The sequence below is a fragment of the Mytilus californianus genome, unplaced genomic scaffold (genome assembly GCF_021869535.1).
Source record: "Mytilus californianus isolate M0D057914Y unplaced genomic scaffold, xbMytCali1.0.p SCAF_4, whole genome shotgun sequence".
NCBI lineage: Eukaryota > Metazoa > Mollusca > Bivalvia > Mytilida > Mytilidae > Mytilus > Mytilus californianus.
The window spans coordinates 11,762,233-11,778,120 of record NW_026262690.1 but is presented as its reverse complement, the minus strand read 5'-3'; the positions used below and the strand labels follow the sequence as shown (position 1 = coordinate 11,778,120).

The 15,888-nt window shown below is 33.6% G+C and overlaps 1 protein-coding gene across 2 annotated transcripts in view; it reads left to right on the top strand.

Moving 5' to 3' along the window:
• LOC127737475 (uncharacterized) overlaps positions 1-7,310 on the top strand; it is a 46,206-nt gene extending 38,896 nt beyond the window's left edge. For both annotated transcript variants that reach the window (XM_052248188.1, XM_052248189.1), the window contains exons 2-6: positions 687-803; positions 1,921-2,291; positions 2,961-3,079; positions 4,871-4,960; positions 5,924-7,310. In XM_052248188.1, the coding sequence (XP_052104148.1) occupies positions 687-803; positions 1,921-2,291; positions 2,961-3,079; positions 4,871-4,960; positions 5,924-7,275 (2,049 nt within the window). In that variant the 3' untranslated portion in view covers positions 7,276-7,310. The remainder of the gene's footprint in view (positions 1-686; positions 804-1,920; positions 2,292-2,960; positions 3,080-4,870; positions 4,961-5,923) is intronic.
• The last annotated feature ends 8,578 nt before the right edge of the window (positions 7,311-15,888 follow it).

The window sequence follows — 15,888 nt, the reverse complement described above, 5'->3', positions numbered from 1 at the left end:
ATGTCACCGGATGGCCTTTAATTATAAGCAAATCCAATATTACACAGCAAGCTATAAAAGGCACCGACATGACAAAATGTAAAACAAATCAAACAAAATCACCATCCTGTTTACTGGACAAAAAAATAAAACGAAAAACAAATATGTTATACGCCATCAAAAGACGACCACTGAATTTTAGGCTCCTGACTTGGGACATGCACCTAACAGTATGTGGCGGGATTGAACATATTTGCCAAACCTACCCCTAACACAGGCAATTGTTTCTATCCATGGGAAGGTCGACTATCCTTATATCGACCTTCCCATTGGGTAGAAACAATTATATATGGATAGTCGACCTTCCCATGGATAGAAACAACAGACTTGTGACCCCCTAATCTTGGACAGTGGTGTAACAACACAACATACGAACAACGTATAAAATAAATTTAAGAATAATAATAGATTTAGTGTAAAAGCGTCCTATTTGTTGTTATCTTTAGTATAGGGGTTCCCATTTGAAACTGAAATATCAAAATTTAGGAAAAGGCAGTTATTGTTGTTTATATTAGATTTGTTTAAAGTAGGTTTCCTTTGGTGAATTTTGGCAGTATAAGGTATGCTTTGTTTTGTTTTGTTTTGTTTTTTTTTTGTTCCACTTGGCAATGTATTTACTTTTTTATTACAATGATTCCCGTTTACAGATGATGATAATATTGGTACTAATTGCCGTAGTGTCATGTCAGGGAGACGTTTGGGAAGAACTATTTTCGGTTGATAGCCTTGAACCTATCAGTTTGGATGTGTATTCTGAAATTCCGGTAAGTACCTTAAATAATGAAATGGTTTATCTGACAAATGCGATACGTTTAATCTTTTCCCTCTTCATTATTACAAACAAGACGAAGAATAGACGCAATTAAAGATGTATCACACACGAAAAAAAGATCTAAAAAATATAATAAGGATGTGTGGGGTATACGTCAAGGAGACAGCAACCCAACAACAAACTACCGAAAAGAATAACATACAATGTGCCTTGTAAAATAGACCAAGAGTTTTACTTAATGTGTTTCTTTTTAAAAAAAGAACTTACAGTTACATATGTAGTAAATATAAAACTAGAGAACCAACGGCCGGACTTATGACTAAACAATACACGTTTAAAAGCAAAACATAAGAACAAACTGTAACACTCAGTTGGAAATACCTTAACTCATTAGATCGTCACGAACATACCATTTTTTTTGTAAATAAACAACTTACATTAAAGACAAAAGACACAGATTTCCGATTTTAAAGTATACTCGCTACTGAAAGCTTGTTCAAAGTCAAAAACAACTAATAAACTAATCTGTTTCTCCAAGAATGGTCTTCCTAATCTCACATAAGGGTTTTCAATGATGACTACTTGAAACCTCGGGAAAATGATGTGTCTGTCTTTGAACTTATAACGCGAATGTCTTATAGATTTTATCTAATGATATTGACAGTAAAGACTCGTTTTAGTTCTGGTTGTCATTCGATGTAAAATTCTATAAAAAAAGAAGAAAAAAGATGTAAAACTTGTAACAATGTATCAAACATGTCATCAACAGCAATGTGTAGCAGAGAAAAGTATATTTATTGATCTTTATTGATAATTGGAAATCTATAAAGAACACCAGTAGTTCACTTTTTCTATTTGCATTTACTCACGTTTTACTTCCCGATTGTTACGCTCTTAGTCTAACAAAAAGCAGACAACTATACATAAAAGATGAGATTGTTCTAAACCGGGAAATTATCTTATAAAAGGAAATTATGTCTACTGAAAAACTGATTGGTAGAGTTGTAAGTTCTTATATTTATAATTTAGGGAAATATTAATTGGCAGCAATCTAATATTTATAATTTAGAGAAATATTAATTGGCAGCAATCTAATATTTATACTTTAGGGAAATATCAAATGGCAACAATCTAACAGAAGTACAGCTGTGACAGCAAAAGCAAAGTTATACCAAAAAGGAACAGAAGATATACCTAGTGATCTTCTTTCCAGTCAATGCAGAATAGACACCGAAATAAAAGCGGGAAAAATTACTGTTAAAATATTTCCTAACATCCAGGAGCCCAAATTCACCAGTTACCAACTAAATGGCGGATTTCCATTATTATACAGCTACTTTCTGACATTATGTATATTGGCATCAGTCCATGGATGGCAGATCGCTGTCACATATGGGGTTCTTCTGTCCGCAATGTTCACATTTGCTAATGTGTGTTTAGCTAACATTACACGTATAGATATAGTTGTGGAATATCCAGAGTGAGTGCTTTCATTTCTTTAAGAATGCAATTTTTAAAAATTCGTTGTCATTTCGAATCTCAGTCACAGCTACAATAAATAATCAAAGACATTTACTAAATAATGTTCAATGTAAATCATTGACAGCAACAAACTTCGTTTAATACAATTTGATTTTTGAATCATTCAATTCGAGGTTTTTCAAATGATTGTGAAGGAAACAAAAAATAAAGAAACATTTTTTATCTCACGGAAACATGACATTTATCTTTGTTATATTACTTGTGCCTTTGTTTATATCAACAGGAATGAGACGAATACTGTTCAAATAAAAAGCGCTGCGTCTTTTTTAAATTATGACCCCTTGCTTCTTTAAACTGGGGATGAAATAACGTTTATGATGTAGCTAGGTGTCTTCTTTATCTATAGATCAGTCAAATATAACTAGAACATCGGCAATGTAATTGTGTGCCTACTTTTTCCTAGTTAATAGACATTTATTATGTGATATTATTCGTTCGTTTTGATTAGATATTGAAGTCTTATACACAAACGCAAACTCTAAATCATTAACATAAGTACAAAAGTTTTTCATATTTACACTATTCGTACTTAAAAACAAAACAAAAAGTTAATTGACTTCCTGATCCGACCTTAGATACTGATTTTTATTTCTTTTTGTTTTTACAGAACCGTTCAGTTTAATAAGATCAACGTGTTCATGAAGAATGGTAATATAACATTACCAGAGAGTGTAACATATAATTCCATCGTTGATTGTTCAACAGACCATACCTACAATAGATCAGGTAATTTGTCATACCAGGAGGATGATACGCTTAAAAGTCGTTACAGATTACCACTTAATAATCATATTCAGTTGAACTTATGTTTAAATGGTTCACCAAATGTTCTGAACTACTTCGGCATTCAAGGTTCTATGTAAACTTTTGGGAGACTGTACTCTCTCTCTCTCTCTCCCTTTTATGTAGCTATGCTAAATTTCATACAAATGAAACACTGAACATCTTTTTAAGAAACGTGAGAGTTCTAATTCAATAATCTTGAACTACATACAAATCAATTATAAACAAAAGAGCAGATATATATATATATATATATATACATAAGTACGTCTGAACCAGTGACGACTCTACAACAGATTTTATCCATCGGATCACCAGTAGTGATGGTGATACAAGGCTGAAAAAAAATACATTCCTGTAAAATATATATATACAATTAAATTTTAAACAAGTCTAAATTGAAAACAACGTTCAAACCTATGATTGCGTTGGATAAAAACCGCAATTTTTATACGTGTGCATGCAAAACAAATGTCTTGTTAGAGGGGTCTAAATACAGCACAAACAACATTTTCCAAAAGACTAAAAAAGTGAAAAAGTATATTTTAACAAAACGCATTTGACTAACTGGTCGAACAACAAACGTTCTTAAACCCTGCTGACTGCCATTGGCGATTGCCAAATAAACGGATCACCGGTGTAATAAATGGATCTTAATTATAAATTTAATACTAAACAGAAAACAATAAACTTGCGGAAAAGATGATAAACCGCAAACAAAAGGTGCAAAGGTTTTTGTACACCATATGCAGGATGGTGCAAGTCGTGTGGTAACAGACGATGTCTGACTTGCCAACAAATATTGAATACTCAAACATTTACTTGCCACTCCACTGGGTCTGTGTACACTATATTTTGTAATGTAACTTGCAAAACACAGAATGTTGTATACCTTCTTCAGTGTCGATGTGGCATGCAGTATATTGGCGAGACAGAACAGCCATTCAACAAACGCATGAATTGTCATCGAAGTGACTACACCTGCAAGCCCGACAGAGTATTCAGTATTTGTTTGCTAGTCAGACATCGTCTGTTACCACACGACTTGCACCATCCTGCAGTTGAACCGCTTTTATTAGAGGAGACGTCAGCTCTCACAAATAAGTCTTTCAGACTTGCTGGTCTCCGAAAAGCTAAGACAGGAGGTTTGGGAAAGATCTTGGATAATTTTGGGTGCTTGGCAATAATTTGCACGGATCAAACGTGAAAGGTTAGTAAAACCTCCTGTCTTAGCTTTTCGGAGACCAGCAAGTCTGAAAGACTTATTCGTGAGAGCTGACGTCTCCTCTAATAAAAGCGGTTCAACTGCAGGATGGTGCAAGTCGTGTGGTAACAGACGATGTCTGACTTGCCAACAATGCGTCAAAGAGACAACCCGACCAAAGTGCAGAAATCAGCCTACACTACCAACGGGTCTTCAATAAAGCGAGAAAATCCCGCACCCGGAGGCGGGCTTCAGCTGGCCACTAAACAATAATGTATACTAGTTCAGCGAAAATGGACGTCACATTAAACTCAGAAACATGTTAGTATGTGATTCAAACTTGGTAGAAATATAGTTCCGAAATCATCCTCCGCATCTTATATACATGATTGGAGAATGGTAAATTGCAAAGAGATCAAAAGACAAGCATAATAATAAAAAAAAAGAACAAACATACTATTTGAATAACGTAATTGTTTCTTTGAACATCAATCTCAAGTTAATCGTGTGTAAAATTATTTACATTTTAGGATGTATATCCTGTTGTCATGGAAAAGGCGTTTGTGGTATTGGAAATAAATGTTATTGTAAAGAAGGACACGAAGAACGAACACATTGTAGTGAGTATATAGAGTCTGCTTGCTAAAAACGAATTAAATGCAAAAGAGTTATCGTTTTTATTAACTCACTTTAATGCGTTTTGAGTTGGATTTTCCCATTTATAACGAACTCATTGTATTGAGATTATAAATTGAATTAATGATTTATTTATATTGAACCCACTGTAAACACATTGTATAACGAACACATTGTTGTGGGTAAATATCTTTCCAGTATTGAATGAACTCACTGTAAACACATTGTATAACGAACACATTGTTGTGAGTAAATATCTTTTTGGTATTGAATGAACTCACTATAAATTGTATATATACTCGTTTATAACAAACGAATTGCAATGCATACAGAACTCGGTATATAGGGAGTATAGAATCTGTCCATTCAAAACGGGACAAACGGTATCAAATATCAAACTATGTCTTTTAACAAACGCGGTGTAGAACAGTAAGACGATTCCACAGGTGGCATGCAACTGAAACGAAAGCCACACGACGACACGACCAAAAATTAAAGAAAACTGAAGATTCAGCAACACGAACACAACAAAAACATAGAGATAAACCAAAGTGTATGGGATGGGTAGGCAGTGCCTGCTCACATACTGACACACTTCTTATTTGGTGTAAAATCAAAATGGAAAACAATAACAGTTATATATATTCATAAATTATAAATATGTATTCGTATTCAGTGGCAATTTATCATATCTGTGGTCATCAACGGTCAACTAAATCATGATTACGCCAATCGATAAAAGTGAGAATGCAGCTCCTATATAATTGATAATCTGCTCGTTCATATATTACGATTTCCTTTTGCAATAAATAGATTATCTTCTCAGTTACAAGGAACGCCTTTTAGTGAGTATAGGATATGTTCGTTTTTAACAAACTTACTGTATTGACTTGCGTTGAAATTATATGTCCTCACTACTTTAGAAGTGCTTATATATTTTTTTTCAGAAATGAAGAAGACACCTCGTCATACAATTTTTATCAATACCGTCGACCAAAGAATAATTCATGTTAATCTTCCAACTAATCAAAACATCACAGTATATGGAAAAAGAGACATGAATGGAAGTGTTAGGTCTTTGAAAAGTTTCCGGTCACATGATCAGTATGGAGTTTCATCTAATATAGTAATGGGAAAACTACGCAAAATATCAAGAATTGTCTCCTCTTCAGGGACAACAATTTCATATGACTGGAAAACAAGATGCTCTGTGCACGTGACCGTTATTTTCAACAAAGGCCAAGGCCAAATTGACCAGGATATAACTGTCTGTAAAATGAAGCCAAAGCAGGAGAAAGTTGAATTAGAGGACAATAAAGAGACACAAAATATATTACCGTCTAGTGTTGAAGAGAAAAGAAACATACAAAGGAGATCAAAGAACGTCATCAATCATCATCATAAAGGAGATTCTATCAAAATTCCAGTGGAAATTAAAAGTTGCAACGAACCCGATTCGTCTGCTGAAGTTTCTGCAAAAATAACTGCAGCAAATCATTCCGAAAATATTATACAAAACGATTTTCTGGGGTCATTGACGTCTCACCCTGGACTTTATCACATCAGGATACCGGTTAAACCTGTACATCAGACAGACAGTCAGGAATCAGCTGTTTGCCAAACCTTCATCCATTCAACAAATCATCTGTGTAAATATGCATCTTCAAACTATTATAAATTTCAACGTCATATTTGCAAGCAAATAAAATCGTCAATAAAAGTAATGTCAGGAGTATCATTTTCACAAGTAGGTGACGTCATCACAACATGTGAATCGAGTTTTCAAACTGTCATATCATTTTGCAAAGAGTTTTATACAAACATTGAAAATAATTGCAATAGAGATTCTATAATATTTTATGATTCATTCGTTTCTGGAAATGTTTCCGTACAAATCATTGCTACATTTCCAGGAAATTATTCAGTTTACTCGGAACGCTTTGATTTGAAGGTCAAAGAGGATTCGCCTTTTCCGGTGTCAATGAAGAAAATAAACGACATACGCCCAAAACCAAGATTTATAGGCTTTAGTGTAAATCCAAGGGATCCAAAGCCTTTTCAACGGTATAACGTTAAAATAAATTACGCGTGTGCATCATCTACCACAAAACTTGACATGCGTATTGAAGGAAGTGATAATTACCATAGCAACATTACTTGCAATGGTGTGACACAATGTAACTGTTGTATATTACATGTTGCCGGTGCTGCAGCACATGTTATGGACAAGGTTTTGGTCACTCTTAACGACCCTCTGACGCAGACAATTACCACAAGAGAAATAGCCGTTCTGTTTTGATATAAAACTGCAAATAAAAGTATTGTTGTTATAAATTTTATTTTGACTTCAATGGATTGACATGCACCACTTAAATTCACTTAACAGTCTTGTTTTATATATGAAAAAAACCTATGAAATTGAAAATATGACGAAGGGAGTGGGTGACAATTCAAAATCACAATTTGAAAAACGATTGATTAATTGATATTTGCTTAACGTTCAGTGGCAAATATTTATGCATATTCAAGACGAAAACAAATTAATAATTAATACAGGTTTGTTCTCCAAGGTATGGTTAAAAGGTATGAAGGGTGGTAAATTTGGACTGTCAATAGGCAAGTGGGGTATGTTGGGTAAGGCAAATGTTTTGCCTTGCAACAAGCCACCTAAAGACCAGTCAGAGAGTTGTTGCAAGGGTTTTTTTTAACCTGTATAGAGCGTTTCATTAAACGAGGCACCAGATTTAACGTCCCCATTCCATACGGACGTGGCTGCGTATTTATACATCCCTCACAGACAAACGGACGCCCAACTTTTGCAAGGGTTTCACTGCCAGACGGGAACAGTCTTTGGATGATCAAAGTTCCATCCCCCAGTCAACCCTTTGGTTCCTGAAAAAGGACTAACAAACACAATGACCACATGAAAAAAGACGAAAAGAAAAATAAAAGTCCACAACCTACAGAAAAACTTAAAACTGAATACCGCAAACCCCATCAAAAATCCGAGGAGAACTCGGGAGTGGTCGGAAAGTAAACAGTAAGTAATCTTATTTCTAGTACACTGCAGCGAAAGCCTAGAGTGGATATTGATGTTGATCAAAGAAGCTCGTACAAACTATACTTAATTACAACGGGGAGAGATCGACAGTTTCAAGAATATTATACTCCTCTAGAATGCACTAACTGCTTACCATTCCGGATATCCTGAGGTCAACCTCGGTTTTGAGTTGGTTTGTGTCGTTCAGTCTTTAGTTTTCAGTTTGGTTTTGCTGACTTGTAAGTCTTTTCGTTTATTTTTTTGCCATTATGTTGTATTTTTTGCCATTATGTTGCATTTTTTTGGCATTGTGTTGTATTTTTCGGCATTATGTTGTATTTTTGCCATTATTTTGTATTTTTTGGCATTATGTTGTATATTTGCCATTATTTTGTATTTTTTTGCCATTTATATTTATGTTACATATTTTGTGGCCATTATATTGTATTTTTTTCGACTTCTGGTTTTTGCTTGCCCCTTGGTATCTTTCCTTTCATTTTATACTTGATGTCAAATGGTACATACGTTATCAAGAAACCTAGAATTGATGTCAAATGGCACATACGTTATCAAGAAACCTAGAATCGATGTCAAATGGTACATATGTTAATCGATGTCAAATGGTACATACATTATCAAGAAACCTAGAATTGATGTTTTTAGTTTAGTTTAAACATATTGTATTTGCATAAACAAAAATTGGATGAGACACAAGTCAAACAGACATATGAAGTCTTCTCCATTTAACATGTTTAACAATACAATATAGAGCATGCATACATGAGATATTATTTCAACATTTGTATAAATTGGACAGAAAAATTAAGTGGCACAAAAGTAGTAGTAGAGGAAAAAAAATTAATAGAACACAAAAAACAACGGGAAATGAATTAATAAAAACAAAAAACAAAAAACAAAAACAAAAAACAAAAAAAAAACAAAAAAACCAGCTGAACTTAGATGATGATGTGTGTGTGGTCATGTTTTACTATCTAAACAATAAGGAATCTATTCGACCCTCTAATAAACTCCAACACATATTTTAAGATATTTTCATTTTGCTCCTGAGTAAGTAGACTACTGACCGAGGTTAACAGTTCTATATTTAATGGACAGTTATTTGGGAGTATTAAGATCAGATTTTCTAAAAGCTTACTTCGTATTTCTGAATATAATATACATTTAAAAAAGAAATGATGCGAATATTCGCAATACACACCGCAGCGGCAAAAAGGATCAGAAATAATATTAACTCTAGACAGATCATAATTTAGGAAGAAAGCAGAACATCGAAGTTGAGTAAGCACAATGTTGAGTTTACGACTTCCAAACTCATATTGTTTCGGCATGTATATATTACTATTGGGATTTAAGTTTTTTAGTTTCGTTTTAAATTTTCCGATTGTATCTGCTTCACGGGTTGAAGTATCGAGGTCATTCCATAGACGTATAGTTGATGGTATAAATGATTCATTAGTTAATGCAAGTCTGCGGAACGGAAGTATTATATCGTTACCATTGCGTAGTGCATAAACAGTCATACTTTGGATTGTTGGTGGAATTAAATAACTCAAATATTCTGGTACATTATTTTGTGTAATATTATAAAACATTTTAATTTTTTTTTCCTTCTCTTTTTTCTGCCAACGTTTCACACCCAAGTTCCTTGTAAATTACCCTTGAGCTTGTAAAAATAGGTAAACCCGTTACTAATCAAGCAGCTTGAAGCTGTAATTGCTCCAGCTTATTAATATTACCCAATCCCATATTATCCCAAACTTCACTGGCATATTCAAATAAAGGTCTTATATAACTAGATATGGTTTTTCTAAATTTTTCTACTAAGTCTATATTTCAGTTTCCTAAGCATACTTTATTATATGTTTAGATACACTTAAGATAATATTGTCAATATGAACATTCCATTTAGCATCATTGCTAAATGTGACCCCTAAGTGTTTATGAATATTAGTTACTGGTATGTTTTTTTTTTTTTTCATTAAATGTAAAATTAATTTCTGGGATGTCAACATTTGAAAATAACATAATTTCTGTTTTATCAGGATTAAAAGATATTAGCCACTTTTTAGACCATTCGTTCAGCTCATCCAGGTCGTGATTTATAACAGATTCTATCTGCAATGCATCGTGATCTGCACAGCTGAACGACGTGTCATCTGCAAAGAGTTTGCAGAGAGAATAAAGCGTTTCCGCAATGTCATTTATGTAAATTATAAAAAGCAATGGTCCGAGGACAGACCCTTGTGGAACCCTGGCAGAAATATTGCAAAGTTTTGAAGAAGACTGTTTAATAATCACTCTTTGTTTTCTATCATTCAGATAGCTTTTAAACCATTTTAATAGATTAACATTTATACCATAAGCCTTCATGTTATGTATAAGTGTAACAGCCACTATGTTCCGGCAGTTACTTTGTTCCGGCGGAACTTTTCAACTAGTTATTTCGTTCCGACGGAACTTTCCAACTAGTTGATTTATTCCGAGTGCAGTTGAAAAGTTCCGGAAAAAAGTAGCTAGTTGAAAAGTTCCTGAACATTGTAGCTAGTTGAATAGTTCTGGCGGAACAAAACAACTAGTTACATCGTTCCAGAAAAAATCAGCTAGTCAATTTATTACAGCATATCATAATAACTTTTTAATACACTCGGTATAAACCAACTAGTTGGAAAGTTCCACCGTAACAAACAATTAGTTGGACAATATGTACTTCATAGTTATGTATATCAAATGAAAACTAAAATGTGTTACTGAAAAATGAACGTGTGCCCACTTTGCTTTAATAACACATTGTATTAAAGATATTGAATAAATGCAAGGGAAATATCATATTTAATATCAGATTCAACACTAGTAAACAAGTCAAATCATTTTCAGAAATGTTCATACATGCTGTTCTTTCTAACATTTCTTTTTCTTTTTGGTCTAGATGGACCAGGTTGCGACTCTAGCAAAAATTGCGCAACTTCGTTCAATTCTATATCTGTTTGACTTTCATCATCTTCTTGGAATTGAAACGTGTCCTGAGTTTTGAATACACTCTCTTCCTCATCTTCGTCATGTGCATCCACATGATCATCATCATCTTCAACATCATCCTTATCGTCATTATCATCATCCTCATCGTCGTCGTCGTCTTCGTCGTCATCGTCATCATCATCATCATCATCATCATCAACGTTTTCATCATCGTCATCAACGTTTGCATCAGAATCAACGTCATGCTGCGTTCACACGTAATACGAATTCGATTCGCATTAACTAATTCGAATTAGTTTAATTCGCATTCGAATCGTTTTACGTCCAAACGTTAATTCTAATTCGAATTGCAATACGCGTCAAATTTGCTTTACTGTCCGAACGACGTTAACTTTTAATTCGTATCAACAAAAACGGATTTCTAATGCGAATTGGTTAATGCGAATTAGCCAATTCGAATCAATTCGAATTAAAAAAGAAGAGTGTGTGAACGCGATTAGCGAATTCGATTCGCATTCGATTCGAATTCAATTCGAATTAAATGTACGTGTGAACTAGGCATCAGTATCGCAATTCTCATTGTCGTCGTCCTTTTCGTTGTCTCTTTCGTGCGCGATTTCCTCACCTTCGCTGCATGTACTAATATCTTCATCGTACCACTTTTTTAGATTTCTCTGATTGTATGGTCCAATCGTAACATCCTTTTCGTCATCGAACATAGAATAGTTACCTTTACCATTGTACTTGGTAACCTCGTATGGTCCTTTATATCTCAGTTGTTGTACGGTAGCCATACCTGCCTTTCTCCTAAAGTTTTTTAATAACACTTTGTCCCCTACAAGGTACAGTTTATTCTCAACTTTGTGTCTTACGTCATAACTTTCCTTTTTCTTTTGTTGAGCCTTTTTTACGTTCTTTACCACATCTTTGCTTATTTTGTCCTTAATTTTAATCATCTGATTAACTGCTCCTTCTATGTCTTGTTCATCGTGATTAGATTGTGTGTTTTTAAATTCAGATTCATTTGGTAAGACTGGTTGTCTCATGAACAACGACATAGAAGGGTGAGTATTGGGTAGAGTGGTGCTTCGAAGTTCTGTAATGAAAAAGGGCCTCCTCTAAATACAAATCCCAATCTTCTCCATTTTTATCAATCATTTTATTCAGCGTGTTTTTCAAAGTTTGATTAAACCGCTCAACCATTCCATTTGACTGTGGATGGTAGGGAGAAGTCGTAACATGCTTAATACCGTAACTTTTAGTAAAGTTCTTCGTTATTTTACTATTAAATTCTCCACCTTGGTCGGAGACGATCTCTTCCATAACTCCAAATCTGCATATGGTAGAATGAAGTTTACTGGCAACCTCACTTGCTGTTTTTGACTTTAATGGAAAGGCTTCGGGCCACTTACTGAAGTAATCCATCACTGTAAGAACGTATCTGCAAAATGAGAATTGAAGAAATAATTTATTTGCATACAGAAATAAGTTTAAATTTAGATTTTTTTTTAAATTGCAAAAAAAAAGATGCAATAAATAATTCAACATGAAGGGTTCCCTGTCGACCTACCTCTTATAATCCTGTCATACAGGCGCGCACCTAAACCGCAAAGTTTAGGTAACATTAATCGGAGTCTATTTGATGTGTGGGGTGCATTTTTTCCATGGCATATTTTCAATTTCAGCCTAAAATAGTGAAATCGATACCAAATTTTAAAAACAGCTTCTGAAGGTGACTGGGGGGGGGGGGGGGGGGTATTATAATGTTTAGAAGCTACCTACATAAATTGATGATTTTTAGATATTCCATACTTTAAAGTAAGTCTATCAAATAGATTGGGAAAAATGGTGGCACATTCGAGGTCGGGACATAAAAAAACAGAATAAATAACATAGGTCACCGATATTTCACTTTCAATGCAAAAAAGTGCTATTTTGTAATTAAAAAATAATAAAAGTCCTCTAGAGCTAAAAAAAAAAAAAAGGTTTTTTAATATTGAAATTTATGATATATCATAAAGAAACAACATGTTGGCAATAAATATCATTTTTAACTAAAATAAATATGTTTTAATTTAGGGTAAAAACGTAATTGCTGTTGAATCCCCCCTTGCCAAATGGCCCATGCATAATTTATAAGGAATCTTGAAATTCGCATAGTCACATTATCATTTAACGTTTATCATAATGATTTAAAAACTAAATCATACAATAAACATTTATATTTAAAATGTAGGTCAACGTGACCTTATTAATAAAAAATTATCTGATGGTCTAAAAAGCAAAATTTGACTTGAATCATTGTTGTGTAAAATGTGACCTAATGATCAGTGAACCCTGTAGTATTTCCAAAGACCTATCCACTAAACATGTAGCAATGCTATACCATGTCGGTTATATAAGTAACAGACCTAAACGCAACATTTAACCGGAGTCAATCATGCGTGAAATGTAGGTCAAAGTGACCTAATGATTAGTGAACCCTGTAGTATTTCCAAAGACCTATCCAATAAACATGTATCAATGCTATAACATGTCGGGTATCTGAGAAACAGACCTAAAAGCAGAACTTAAGAAACAAACGGACGTACAGACGGACATATGGACAGACAGGCGGACAAGGGTAAAACTATATGCCCCTTTCATATGCTTGATTGGGACATAAAAATAAAAATACATACCGGTATCCCCTTTTACAAATTGGCTTCTTTTTATCTGCTTTCATAAATGGTCCTATAAGATCTATTCCAATCTTTCCCAATACTCTTGGTGGAAACGAAACTGGAACCATCTCTTGGACATGTGATTTTGTTTTTTTATTCTGAGACTGACATTCTGGGCAGTGTTTTATGAATTTTGCAACATCTTGCTTCATTCCTTTCCAATAAAATCTGAAAAAATAATAAAACATTTTTTTATATGTCTCCATTTGAAGTAAAGATATCCTCGTTATTGTCGTAAATAACATGCACTGTTAAATGAATATTATGTAAAGCAATACCATTATTTAAAAAAAAATAAGTAGATTAAAACAAATGTATTATAAACCGCAACACAAATTACCCCCTCCCACGGGCTGAACATGGGGAGGGTTAATTTATATACCACGTTGTGAATGTGCGGCACTACGTCCGGATCAGGAATTTGTAACTATAGCCGGGATTTCTTATGTACATTTTCCAATTTCTGGAGATTCAATTTCATATTTTACCATTGTTGAGGTCTATACTTAACACCATATTTCAGGCATTTCGATTTGAAGTACCATAGACTCTAAAATGCAGTGCTATCATTTTTGCTTGTTTTTGGAGTTTTGGGTCCATTTTCTATCCCCAATCCCCATTTCGTTAATTTTGAGTTTGAAATTTCATATGGCCGTAGGCCGTTCGCCACACACTAATGAAAACGATCAGCGAGATATTTCTTGTGACTTTCCATGTAGCGTGTACAAAAACACTGGCAATAATTTTAATCACTTTTGTTAGAAATTATCCATTTGTACTACAAACGTTTTTTAATCGTTTAATACATGAATGTAAGAAAATGCTTATGTTATTTTTACCTGATGGATTAAAATAATCTTACCTTGAATTGAATTTTTCATAAGTCTTATCCCTGCCAAGGTGTCCTGTGTGCATTAGCTTGATTACACTCTTTCTTCTTTCTCTGGTGATGACAGTTCTCATGGTCTCTTGACCCTCCTGGTTGTTGATATACATCAAACTTTTGTTTCTGTCAACTTGAAATAACTTCGACCGTTTCCGTATTCTTCTCTTCTCACTTTCTGTTGCAGCTTCGTCATATTTTTTCTCCGACAAGTACAGAACGAGCTTCTCGTAATCTGAAACTTCCATTTCATATAACACTCATCTTATATATGCATTTGTTGTTTCTGAAATGTACTCACGTGTGCTGAACCATGAAACCTGCATTCCAGTGAAATGTCAGTATTCAGTTTAAATACCAATCATGCATTTTGAACCGTAATCATGTTTTATATATAATTAACAGTATTTAGCATCTAACTTTTTTTTATTGTAATAATATGAAAAAAATCATACAAAAAAAATATTTATTCACTTTCATTTTTAATGTTCTAACATTGTTCAAGGTTTTTTTTCAAAATTGTGGGGAAATTTCTGACTAGTTGAAAAATTCCGTTATTTTCTAAATTCTCTTCGTTCAAACGAACATAAATTATTTATGTACTAGACTATATAATTTCTGTATACCTCGACCCATTCTGTTTCTTATCTCATTCATAATAGAAATAACTAAAACACTAGTTTTAGAACTTGTCAGACACGATGACCATTCTTTTTTATATATCAAACATTCAATTTGCAATACATGTATATCAAACGATAACATTTATAATTTTGTAAATAAAGTCCACACCACAGAATTAGTCCTCTGTTTAAATAAACTAAAAAATGTTGCACTCAACAATCTACAAAAGACAAACAAAAAAAATACACTCAGGTTCATAAAACCGGTTACAATTCTATTGGTATATTAATAGAATTATCATACGATAAAATTCATCTGCCACGTACATAAATATATTTATGAATTACTATCTAAAAATGAGATTCTGATTCAACATTATTATAAAACATAAGTTATGAAAATCAGGTTATGGTATTTTAGTTTTGTTATTGCTCGGAACAACAACTATGTAAACGGAACTTTGTGACTAGTTGATAAGTTCCGTTTGAACTTTTAAGCTAGTTTGCTATTTCCAGTTTGGGATAATTCGTCGATGAAGGAGGAACTATGTAGCTATTTGATAAGTTTCGTTTGGCATTTGTGGCTTGTTTCTTGTAGTCTCTTGGTTCCGTTTTTTAAAAGTTCAATGACGATATGTTCTTCCCT